Raw genomic sequence first — 12,425 nt, forward strand, 5'->3', positions numbered from 1 at the left:
ACTTACCAAAAGAATTCCTCCAATCTACCCGTTGGACGGAATCAATTAGGAAGATTATCCGAGCTATTAAAGGAATGTGTCGATAGCCCATCAATCTTGTTCGCCCATACAATCAGGATCTCGGTTTCCATAAGTAGAACCTTCCAATAATATTTAGGCAATCACCGGATCTTCAATTATCGAGTCAATCTTCGATCAATCAAAGGACTCCGTTATGTCTTTTCCAGCCACGAGATCTTCTCCAGTTGATAAGGTTAAATCCTTAACGAAACATCCATTCTGGATAACCTTTCTTCAACGGATTAGAGACTCGTCAATGAGGATAGAGTTTGAGTCTTGAGTCTGGCTGTTCGGAGGTCTTCAGACTTTAAATAGCAGAGTCTGCAAGCCTTCAGACTAGACTGATGGAAACGTTTTGTCAGCTTCAAAATACTTCAAGAAGATTTCTCCAACATTTGTGATTATTGAGGGTTATAGTTTTTAGTACACACCCACATGAATGCCCATCACTTGTTAGTGGTTTAGGATTAAAATTAACATTGTTAAAATAAGATAAAAGGTACCCAAAAGGTTTCTAATCGACTTATAATAGATTAGTGGCAACCCTTAAATAAATTAGTTGCGTGTTTTAAGTTGATTAAATTAAAACCTGAAAGTTGCAGTAGGTATGGGGCTTGATTGAGTCTGTGCTAAGTTTTTTGGTTTAGTAATCTATTAGTCTTCCTCTTGGTGATTCGCCTCCGGGAAGGTCGCAACACAAGGGAAACATCTATGAGATAGATCCAAAATCCCTCATTTAAAAAAAAAAAAAATTGAGACAAGATCAGCATTACCTGGACAAAACATGACCCTATATTTGGAAACTCCAGCAGTGAAAGCAAAAGACTCATTTCTAGACATGGATAACAAGGAAACTCAGAGAGAGAAACACTTTGTGCTGGTCCATGGGGCTTGTCATGGAGCTTGGTGCTGGTACAGAGTGGCCACTCACCTCAAGTCCTCAGGCCACAAGGTCACTGCCTTGGATATGGACGCTTCGAGGATCCATCCAAAGCAAGCTCAAGACTTGAATTCGATGGTGGAATATGTTGAGCCTCTCTTCGAATTCTTGGAGGGCCTTCCTGAAGAAGAGAAGGTGATTTTGGTAGGGCATATCATGGGAGGGCTCGTCCTTTCAATGGCCATGGAGAGATTCCCGAGAAAGTAGATGTTGCTGTTTTTGCAGCTGCTTTCATGCCTGGTCCCGAGCTCGTTTTCACTCCATTCAAGAGGTATGTTGTTGTCCTCTCTCTCTCTCTCTCTCTCTCTCTCTCTCTCTCTCTCTCTCTCTCTCTCAGCAAGTCTATTTCTCGTGTGCTATACAATGAGACATACGGCAATACAGACTCGCTCTAGAGTTAGCTGGCGGTTAGGGAAAGGTTCTTGAAAATGTCCAACAATAGACAAGAGGCCGTGGAAAATGAACACGAGGGCAAGATTATTAAATGGACCGGATGTATGTACCAAAAAATAATGTGAAACATTGAGTCTACTAGATTCATGCGAAACTTTGATGTGGACTAACGGATAAATGGTCCAAATTCTTTTTGGGGGCATGAAATAATTTTTTAAAGAGACATCACCGATGTCATCATGGATGCATGAGGATAAATATGTTAGGATTCGACATACAATCACAAGAAAATAGAGAGAAGCAAAAAAGATAATTCAATATACAAGATTTTATCCTGATTCACCATTAAATTAGGACTACATCCAAAAGAGAATTTCTCTATAATAAGCACCTCACACCTCTTTGTCACATCCTTCGATTACAAGAGAAAAATATTATATATAACCCAATAGAATCACCATTGCGAGACCCTCTTGACATTCTATCAATGAAGAGTATGAAGGGAAAAGTGTCAAAAAAGTTTTAAGAATATTACTTTTGTGCCAAATTAGTCCCAAACCTTTTTATGGCGTCAACTTGATCCTAAACCTGTTGCTTGGTGCCAATTCAACCATTGGCTAATTTTGGCCGGACAACGTTTATTTGGACATCGATCGGCCTATGTAGTATGGTTGACGCTAACATGAACAACATTTAATAATATTTTAATATTTATTTAATATTTCTTCTTTTTTTCCAGTTGTTTTTTGTTCCTTTTCTTCTTCCTCCAACCAATCACTAGACCTCATCAACGGACCAGAGGTGAAGGCTGCCAAGGTTGGGGAACCTCACCAATGGCTACCGAGACTCGCCAAAGCCCAGTGAGGTCAACCTTGCCGACTCTTGCCTTTGACCAGTCACCAAGGTCTAGTAATCAATTGGAAGAAGGAAGGAAATGGGAAAAAGAGATATATAAATAAATCAAAAAATATTAAAATATTATTAAAAGTTGTCCATATTAGCACCGACTGTACTACATAGGTCGGCTAGTATTCATGTCAGCAATATCTAACCAAAATTAGTCAAAATGATTGAATTGGCACTAGGTCAATGTTTAGCACAAAATTGGAATCAATAAAAGATTTAGAATTAAATTGATACAATGTAATTGGTTTAAGACTTTTCTAACACTTTTCTTGGAGTAGGAACCACTCCCCAACAGAATCTCTACTTGTATTTTCATCAAAATAGAGAAAAAGAATAGCTACTAATAAATGTAAATATGGTGATCCTGAATACAATCTCTAGGGATATTGTCCACATTAGCCTTTGGGATATTTGCATTGTAGATGATCTGTTGTGAGCACAAGCTCTTTATACCCATTGACTACATTTGGTTGTTTAGATTTCTAAGTAGAATATGATTGGATAAGATAGGATATGAAATCCAAATTTTTTACCATATCATATTCACTGTCTAGTGATTGTAGTAATAAAGTTAAATATATTCACATCATATCATCTACATTATTTAGTATAAACAACGTATCAATATACATAAATCAAAATTTTAAATTTTTTATCTTGACTGGTAAACGCAGCCATAGAAAATTGCACTTAGTGTTGCTAGCTGTTCAATACTTATGCCTTTCATTAAGAGGTGACTATTGTCATGCCAAGAACAACGTTAGATTAAAAAAAAATGATAGGTTGAATGCAATATTATTAAAATGATGTAGATAGGTTCATATTGACTGCTTGAATAGGACCACCTATTTAAATCTAATTATTCACGAATTCATCATTATCCACTTATCGATTTGTAAAGGAGTCTTCGCATATATCTACTGAAATGTCTCAAGATCAAGATCAAGGGATTATAAACTTAAATACAAGAGGAATGGGTTTTAGATACTTAGAAAGACGAATAGAATGAGCACTATCATCAAATGGTAGGTATATAGTTTCTTAGGAGAGACCTAGGACAAAGACTAATTAATAGATTATCTATGTATGAAACAAGTAGTCAGTTCAATGTGTTTCTGATTTCGGCTTAATGTCCATTTGATGTCAAGTTATATAATTGCACAAATTAGACTAATTAAATTTAGAACGTTGTCGTTGATTATCTCCTTAGAAGATGACAATAAACTTATTGAGTCTTCAGTGGCTGATACGCATTCTCCTTTCATTATTCTATTTTTTTTTCCTTTTTTCATTTTCCTTTCTAGTGGAAAAAGACCTATGCAACGCCGATTGTATCGAAAGTGCTTTTGCACGACATTATTGAACGACTCTTTTAACTGTATTACCCCTGCGAGTCTATATAGCATGATAAGACAATGTTGCCTAGATTGTGGTTTGCTATGGGTCGAGGTAAGGAACTGGGCATAGTAGTGACAAAATGGGCCAATAATGCACTTTTTAACTCGAATTTGTTGGGTTAGACCCAAAAAAAAAAGGCACGAATTTGTTGGGCCAAGTCGTATGCGGTTGGTTCATAAACTAAGGTTGCGGTTTGTTTCGAGGAATCGATCAGAATAACCCCCTTTATCATAGGAAGATAATAGTACGTTTTGTAGTTTTATTTCCTTCGAGATTACAACTTCAGGGCAATGTGTCAACTACAAAGTAATCAAATAGAGGAGTCACGAATCACACTCTACATGATTTTTATGAGTACAATAATTATATATTAGACTAGAGAACTACGCTACAAATCCTAGATTTATCTAGGTGTATGTTTGTCTCAATTTAATTATTATGTGATCGGAATGATAAAATCGGATTGTGATTCTCATAGGAGTTATCAGTGGTTAAGGTAAAAGTAATATACGACATCATTTAGTTTGAAATTTAACGCATGTACTTTGATTCGCTCCTGATGAATAATGTGCAAATGTCACAGGATTTGACTTTGGCATCCTACTTGGTGAGGCCATCTCGTCTGTTCCTAATCAAGCGAAGATGATGGAGGAAGTAGCTGTGACGAAGGGCAAATACGGCATCGTCCGCCGGGTGTACATCGTGTGCGACCAGGACCTCATCATAACGGAAGGCTTGCAGAGATGGATGGCGGAGATGAACCCGCCAGATGAAGTGAAAGTGATCTCTGGGGCCGATCACATGGTCATGTTCTCTAAGCCACTGGAGCTTCATGATGCTCTTAAAGAGATTGCTGAACGTTATTGCCCTTGAGATCTGCGGCCATGCGAGTTCTCTCTATCACCATGAAAATAAAGTTGGATTGGTTTAAGGCATGGTTTGAATCATCGTATTTCCATGCAACATATTATAAGATTATTTGAGTTTGAACTTATACATATGCTTTTGAATTGGTGATCACATAAGTTTTCAAAATTGCAAGAATCGATGATCAAAGTAAGTTCAAAGATACGGTAATAATTTGTTGGAAATTACTCAATGTTATTGCGAGTGAGCATGAAATCACTTGTCATTTGAGCAAGGCGTGGAAAAAAGCTTCAGTCATGACATAATCGAGAATCTGTTATCTCTTCATGCACCGGATTTCGTTTCTATATGAAGTGCATGGCCCTTGCGCTGCGCGAAATAGGGGTGTTGAGCCAACATCGATCACCATCGCATTTGTAGTATTTTTTATTGAAGATTCAACTCGAATTAGCTTCATCACGTGACACCTATACTGCTAAGGGCAGGTCCAAGAGGGGACCTAACCACTGGGGTTCGCCCGGTGGCCACCCTTCCAACATGGAAGGGGGAGGTGGGGTTCAAATCCCCACCTTCTCGGGGGATGGGAGTAGGGACGCGTAAGTTTGAGAGTGGGTTGCGACTCCCACGCCTGTGCGGCGGGGGCACAAGTCTGCGAGTGAGTGTAGAGTAGAATATAGTAGAACTAAAAAAAAAAAAAAAAGGGACCTAAATCTAGGATAACGTCACGTGGACACTTGAGTTGTCTAATCTAATACTGATTAAAGAAAAAGACTTTTATGAGATACATAATTCTTTAAGTAGATAATCAATTAGTGCCATAATAAACCTTTTCTTAACGGTACATGGTCACGAAATAAATTAAATTGAACACAAAAACATACCGTTTAGCAAACCGACTCATCAAATTTCCCTTCATTTGATTTTATTGTGGAAATTATTGACATTTACATGCACAGATACATAAGTTACCTTTTCTTGAAGTAAAATATGTGGAAAATTCCAAATACAGACTCGAGAATGGATCATTATCTCAAAAAAGGGGTTCGAGATAGACTTTGTTTGAAATATGGTCTAAGTTCGTCAGGCAACCAAATTTTCATCGGCGGACATTTTCCAGGAACTAGAAGATGCGCAATTTTATCCAAAATTTATAATTGAATGAAAAACAAAGAAAACCACCAAATTAAATTGATTAGATCCTTCCTTTTCAATTTCTGCACGTTTTCTGGTTCTTCCTCAGATTTCTTCTTCCTTTGTTGCTGCTCAAGCAAATCACTTTCGCCCGATCCTCATTAATCCTTGAAAGCTTCAGTCCATCGTCCACCGTGTGGACTCCAATTTCACATGGAAAATTATCAAAAAAGTAATAAATTTATTACAATTGTACCAATTTAATCATAAACTTTTTTTATCAATTAAGTATATTCAATTCAATCCTAAACTTTTATTTTTATCAATTAAGTCTATTCGGTCAATTTTGACCGATTGACACTGATGTGGACTAGTTTTAATAATATTTTACTTTGTTTCGAATTTTTTTATTTCCTCTTCTTTTTTCTTTTTTTTTTTCTTCTTTGCCCGCAATGATTGGCAAGGGTTGCCACCCTCACTCGGCCTTGCCCAGATCAAGGCGAGGCCCGAGGGCCACATACGAGATGGCTTTGCTAAGATTTGGGCAAGGCCAGCCTCGCCATAGCCTTGCCAACTTTAGGTGAAGGCGACCTCGCCTATGGCTAGTGAGGCCATGGCAAGGTTGGCCTTGCCAAGATCTAGGCAAAGCCACCTTGCTAACCATTATAGGCAAAGAAGCAAAATCAGGGAGAAGAGAAAAAAATCAAAATCAAAATCAAAATCAAAATCAAAATCAAATAATAATAATAATAATAATAATTTTATTAAATATTATTCGGATGGCGGGCACTAGCCGTCATCCATGTCAGAGCCAGTCGGCCAAAATTGATCGGATAGACTAAATTGGCACAATTGCAAAAAGATTAGGATTGAATTTGCCAAAAAAAGACTAAATTGGCACAATTGCAATAGGTTTAGAACTTTCTTGATAATTTTTCCTAATTTTATATCTCCAGCCTTGCAATCTCAATAGGTGACGCTCAGCAACGACAAAATCGAACAATAATGAAGTGGTCAAGGAAGGCGTTCGGCTACAATAAGCTCTGGACCTCCGGTTTAAGTACGATGGAGAAAGTTCCACGGAATATAGTCAATTCAAGACAAACGTGATTCGCTTGGATAAATAAAATAAAAAGGGGCAGCAAAGTTTTCTTCACGCGTCTGCACGAGGAGGCCAAATAAGAGAATATGTTCATGGGGGCCAGAGTCAACACTTTGACTCTGAGAACACGCACACACAGACACGTACTTCATGCGTGAGTTTCTTTTCTTACCCGCTAAAGAAACGGAAAGTAAGGGCGTGCATGGAAACACTCCAAAAAAGTGTTTCCGGCACACTCTGTACGGAAAGTGTTCGGGAACAAAAAAGGAACGTAAACGCGTTTGGTTGCGTTTGTTCTTTTTTGTTTTTTTGTTTTGGAACGAAATAGAAACAAAAAAAAAACAAAAAAGTTGTTTCTCCCGAAAGAAACACTTCTTGGAAGGAACAAAAGAACAAAAATCACTATTCTCTCTCTTCTTCTTCTCTTCTTCTTTTCTTCTTTTTTTTTCTTCTTTTTCATTTTGGCTCGGTCGCGGCCTCGGCCATGGCCGGCGACCGGCCGTCGAGGCTCGGCCTCGCCCGATCCCGGCGAGGCCGAGCGTCGCCGCCCCAGGCCGAGGCTCGGCCGCCGCGCGGCGACGCCGAGCCTCGCTTGGCCGGGCGAGCTCGGGCTCGCCCAGATCCGGCGAGGCGAGCCTCGCCATGGCTGGGCGAGCTCGAGCTCGCCAGATCCGGCGAGCCCGAGCCTCGCGGGGGCCGGCAACGCTCGGCCTCGCCGGATCTGGGTGAGCCCGAGCTCGCCCAGCCCAAGGCGAGGCCGAGCCTCGCCCAACCACGGCTAGGCTCGGCCTCGCCGTGGGCGAGAGCCTCGCGTGGGCGGGCGAGGCCGCCGTCCCGTCGGCCGGTCGCCGGAGGCCGGTGACCGGCCGAAGAAAAGAAAAATAAAAAGAAAGGAAAAATAAAAAAATAAAAAAAATGTTTAAAAAATTAAAAGAAAAAAATAATAAAATTTACCAAACGTGTTTCGTTCATTTTTATTCCCGGACCAAACGTTACCAAACGTGTTCTTTGTTCAAAAACTGTTCCCGGAACAGAAATACTTTTTTTTGTTTATGTTCCCAGGAACAAAAAAGAAACAGAAACAAATCCATGCGACCCTAAGCCTCCCACGAAGGCTAAAGTGATGGTGGGCCCAGTTCAAACTTTGACACAGGCAAGGTATAAAACAGAAAGTTTTTTTTTTTTTGCAGGTCTTTCTTTCCTTCTTTTCGTAAGAGAAGTTGCGGCTGAAACCCTACGAGAAAAAAGAAGGAGCCGCACGTCGTCGAGCTGAAGTGCGATCAAGAAAGAAGAACACAAATTCGTACGTATGCGAACCAGGCATATGTAGAGCGTTGTATTTCGAGCTTGAACACGCGATAATTTTGTGTCGTGAATTTATACCAAGTGAGTTGTTTATTTATAAATACTTTGGGTTTGGATTAAATATAGGTGTAGGAAACACTTGAGTGTTTGAGCAATTGTAAACTCCGATTCTCCAATTATAGTGGATTATTTACTACTAGCTCTCCCCGTGGATGTAGGTACCGATACTCAGACCGAACCATGTAAATTTCTAGTGTCCTTATTATTTCTCGTTTATTTCTCTAGCGATTTTGCATTGACGTAAATTGCAAGATCATGTCGTTTTCGCGTATTATATCCCAACAATAGGTATCAGAGCTTGGGGTTAGATTTATTGATTGTGATTTGGAGCTTTTGCTTGTCTGATTATTATTTGAAAATTATGTTATTGCAATTATATCTAAGAGGAAATCTGAAATTGAGAAGTTTAACTAAAGCAACAACTTTATATTATGGAGCATAAAGATGTAGGCTTTATTGACAATACAAGGTTTGGCCAAGGCATTGGAAGGTGAAGATAAGTTGTTGAATATAATGAAAGCCTCTAAGATGGTAGAGCTAATGGAAAAAACAAAGAGTATAATCCTGTTAAATTTATCGGATGAGGTCTTAATAGAGGTTGCTAAGGAGAAGGATGCCGCTGCATTATGGGCAAAACTTCAAGCATTCTATGTGAAGAAATGTTTGAACAATCGCTTGTACATGTTGAAGAAGATATTTCAATTTAGATATACTGAAGGTACGTCTATCAGAATCCACCTAGATGAATTTAATAAACTCATGTTGGATCTGAAGAACGTCGATAAGATACTTGATGATGAAGAGCAGGGCATGATATTGTTAGCCTCTTTACCAAAGTCATGGGAGCACTTTACCGATACACTGTTGCAAGGGCATACAACAATTACTTCAGAAGAGGTAAAGTCCGCCTTATTTTCTAAGGAGTGGTAGAGAAAGTTGCGTGATGACAGTCAGGCACAAAGAGCAGCACAAGCACTAACGATTCGGGGTAGAGAACAAAAACAAGGGCCTAGTAGCGGCAGAGGTAAAAGCTGATCAAAATCACACCATATAAAGTCCAAGGGACGCGTGAAGTGCTTTGAGTGTCATGAGGAGGGACACATAAGGAGAGATTGTCCAAAGTGGAGAAATAAAGTTGATAAGCAGAATGCCACAAGCAGTGTGGCAAATGTTGCCAAGGGGAGCAATGATGATGTAGAAGCTATTTTATGTGTAACTGCTACTTCGTCAGGAGACGAATGGGTGCTAGATTCAGGGTGTTCTTATCATATGACGCATCATAAGAACTGGTTTACCACTTACCAGGCTATAGATGGTGGTAGAGTTCTTTTGGGGAATAATGCAGTCTATAAGGCTGTGGGGATAGGGACAATTCGGATTCGGATGCACGATGGGGTGGTGCGTACACTGACAAACGTGAGGCATGTACCTGAGTTCAAGAAGAACTTTATTTCTTTGGGGACACTCAATGACATCAGGTGTAGGTACACCGCCGAAGGTGGAGTACTGAAGATCTTTCAAGGTGTCATGACAGTGGTGAAGGGGAAGAAAGTGAATACTCTCTATCATCTACTGGGAGAGACCGTGACCGAAACCGCTACAGTTTCATCAGGTGAGTCAGACTCTAACTTGACTCTATTATGACATATGCGTTTAGGACACATGAGTGAGGCATGCATGATAATGCTGAGTGAAAAAGGGTTGTTGAATGGTCAGAAGACGGGGAAGCGGGACTTATGTGAGCACTGCATCTATGGGAAGCAGCACCAAGTTAAGTTTACTACAGCTATTCATTCGACCAAACGACCAGTTGAATATATTCATTCAGACGTCCGGGGCTCATCTTCGGTTCCTTCGAAAGGAGGTGCCCGATATATGCTGACATTTATCGACGATTATTCGAAAAATGTATGGGTTTACTTTCTGAAGCACAAATATGAAATGTTTGATCGATTCAAGAAATTTAAGACATTGATTGAGAAGTAGTCAGATAAACAGATCAAGTTGCCTAAGAACCGATAATATCATGGAATTCTGTGGTAAAGCTTTTATCGAAATCTGCGAGAAAGAAGGTATTGTAAGACACCACACAGTACCTGGGACACCACAGCAGAATGACGTGGTAGAACGGAAGAACAGAACTTTGCTTGAACGAGCTCGATGCATATTTTCACATGTAGAACTTGACAAAGAATTTTGGGCCGAAGCAATGAACATGGCATGTTACCTGGTTAATCGATCTCCATCATTTGCTATCGAGTGGAAAACTCCTGAGGAAGTATGGTCGGAGAAATCTGTTGATTACTTCGGATTACGTATATTCGAATGTCCTGCGTATGCTCATGCAAGTGATGGTAAGCTTGAGCCAAAGGCAAAGAAGTGCATATTTCTGGGTTATGTACATGGGGTGAAAGGCTATCGGCTATGGTGCACCGATCCTAGATCACCCGATTTCCTAATCAGCAGAGATGTGATCTTCAACGAGACTACAATGCTTCAACGGAGGAATTCTGAGACACAATCAGCAGAGAAGACAAATCAATGTGTCATTAGTGAGGTGGAGCTTTAGGTGGAGACTCTAGAGACCTCGAAGGTAACAGAGGTTGAGACTGCAAATGAAACCGCAATTCATGAGGCCAGTGATAGTGAACAACCAGCAAAGCCGCAGCACACTATAGCCGTAGATAGATAGAAAAGGCACAATAAATCACCGGTACATTATGGTTATATAGATATTGCTTATGCATTGACTGTAGGTGATGAGGTGGAGACAGGTGAGCCTTCGTCTTATTTTGAGACGATGGCTAGTTCGGAGTTGTTGCAGTGGCTAGGGGTTATGAGTGAAGAGATGGAATCACTCCATCAAAATCAGACATGGGAGCTAGTCAAAGTACCAAAGAGTCAAAAGATTGTCGGAAGTAAATGGGTCTTCAAACGGAAAGAGGGCATTCCCGGTGTTAAGGCAGCGAGGTATAAGACAAGACTTGTGGCGAAGGGGTATACACAGCGTGAGGGCATTGACAATAATGAGGTGTTCTCTCATGTGGTAAGACATACTTCTATTCGTGTTTTACTTGTCTTAATTGCTTCGCAGGATCTCGAGTTAGAGCAACTAGATGTAAAAACTGCGTTTCTTCACGGTGAGTTGGAGGAGCAGATTTACATGATGCAACCAGAGGGATTTGCTATTCTGGGTAAGGAAGATCATGTTTGCTTGTTAAAGAAATCTTAATATGAGCTGAAACAGTCTTCTAGGCAGTGGTATAAACGTTTTGATGCTTTCATGACTAGTCAAAACTATTCTAAAAGTCAGACGGATAGCTACGTTTACTATAGGAGATTGGAGAATGGTTCTTTGATTTATCTACTCTTATATGTTGATGATATGCTGATAGCAGTTAAGAATATGTCTAATATTGATGTATAGAAGATGCAGGTAAATGCTGAATTTGAGATGAAAGATTTAGGTGCTACAAATAAAATTTTGGGTATGGAGATTTTGCATGATAGGACTGCAAGAGTTTTACGTCTATCTTAAAAGAAATATATTGAGAATATTGTGTCACGTTTTAATATGCAGTCGACAAAATCTGTAAGTACACCTTTAGCGAAGCACTTTAAACTTTTAGATAAATTATCACCGCAGACTGAGGAGGAAGAGGTGCATATATCCCGTGTTCCTTACTCTAGTGTCGTGGGTAGTATTATGTATGCTATAGTGTGCACTAAGCCTGATATTTCACAAGCTGTGAACGTGGTTAGTCGTTATATGAAGCGTTTTGGTAAAACCTATTGGGAAGCTGTGAAGTGGATCCTCATATATTTGAAGGGGATAACATATGTGGGTATAGTATATCGAAGGGATAACAATGGCAGTGAGACCACTAATTTTGTGGATTTGGATCACGTCGGTGACTTGAATGATTGCAGGTCTTTAGTAGGGTACGTATTTACACTAGCAGGTGGTGCAGTTGTTGAAAAGCGTCCTTACAAGATCACATTTCATTGTCTTTGACTGAGCTAGAATACATGACACTAACCTTTGTAGGGAAGGAGACGATATGGTTACAAGTTTGTTCTAGGACTTTGGGTTAGAATAGAAAAGTGTGGATATACACTATAATAACCGATGTACGATATATTTGACGTATAATCCAGTTTATCACGAGCGAACGAAGTATATCAATATCAGGTACCACTTCATTTGAGATGTCTTAGTTAAGGATAATGTTATTGTTAAAAAGATTGCTACAGCAAATAACC

At 39.8% G+C, this 12,425-nt stretch overlaps 1 protein-coding gene across 1 annotated transcript; it reads left to right on the plus strand.

The window, feature by feature from the left end:
• The first annotated feature begins 898 nt into the window (after positions 1-898).
• On the plus strand, positions 899-4,570 carry LOC104416768 (methylesterase 2). Its single transcript, XM_039305812.1, has 3 exons — positions 899-1,135; positions 1,226-1,271; positions 4,281-4,570. The coding sequence occupies exons 1-3, from the start codon at positions 899-901 to the stop codon at positions 4,568-4,570; spliced, it is 573 nt and encodes a 190-aa protein (XP_039161746.1).
• The last annotated feature ends 7,855 nt before the right edge of the window (positions 4,571-12,425 follow it).

This window comes from Eucalyptus grandis, unplaced genomic scaffold, assembly GCF_016545825.1.
Source record: "Eucalyptus grandis isolate ANBG69807.140 unplaced genomic scaffold, ASM1654582v1 tig00094415, whole genome shotgun sequence".
In the NCBI taxonomy this organism is placed as follows: domain Eukaryota; kingdom Viridiplantae; phylum Streptophyta; class Magnoliopsida; order Myrtales; family Myrtaceae; genus Eucalyptus; species Eucalyptus grandis.

Coding starts and splice junctions, on each gene's coding strand:
- LOC104416768 (XM_039305812.1), top strand. CDS start 899: ATGGATAACAAGGAAACTCAGAGAGAGAAACACTTTGTGCTGGTCCAT. Junction 1,136..1,225: donor GCCTTCCTGAAGAAGAGAAG/GTGATTTTGGTA, acceptor CTGTTTTTGCAG/CTGCTTTCATGCCTGGTCCC. Junction 1,272..4,280: donor GTTTTCACTCCATTCAAGAG/GTATGTTGTTGT, acceptor CAAATGTCACAG/GATTTGACTTTGGCATCCTA.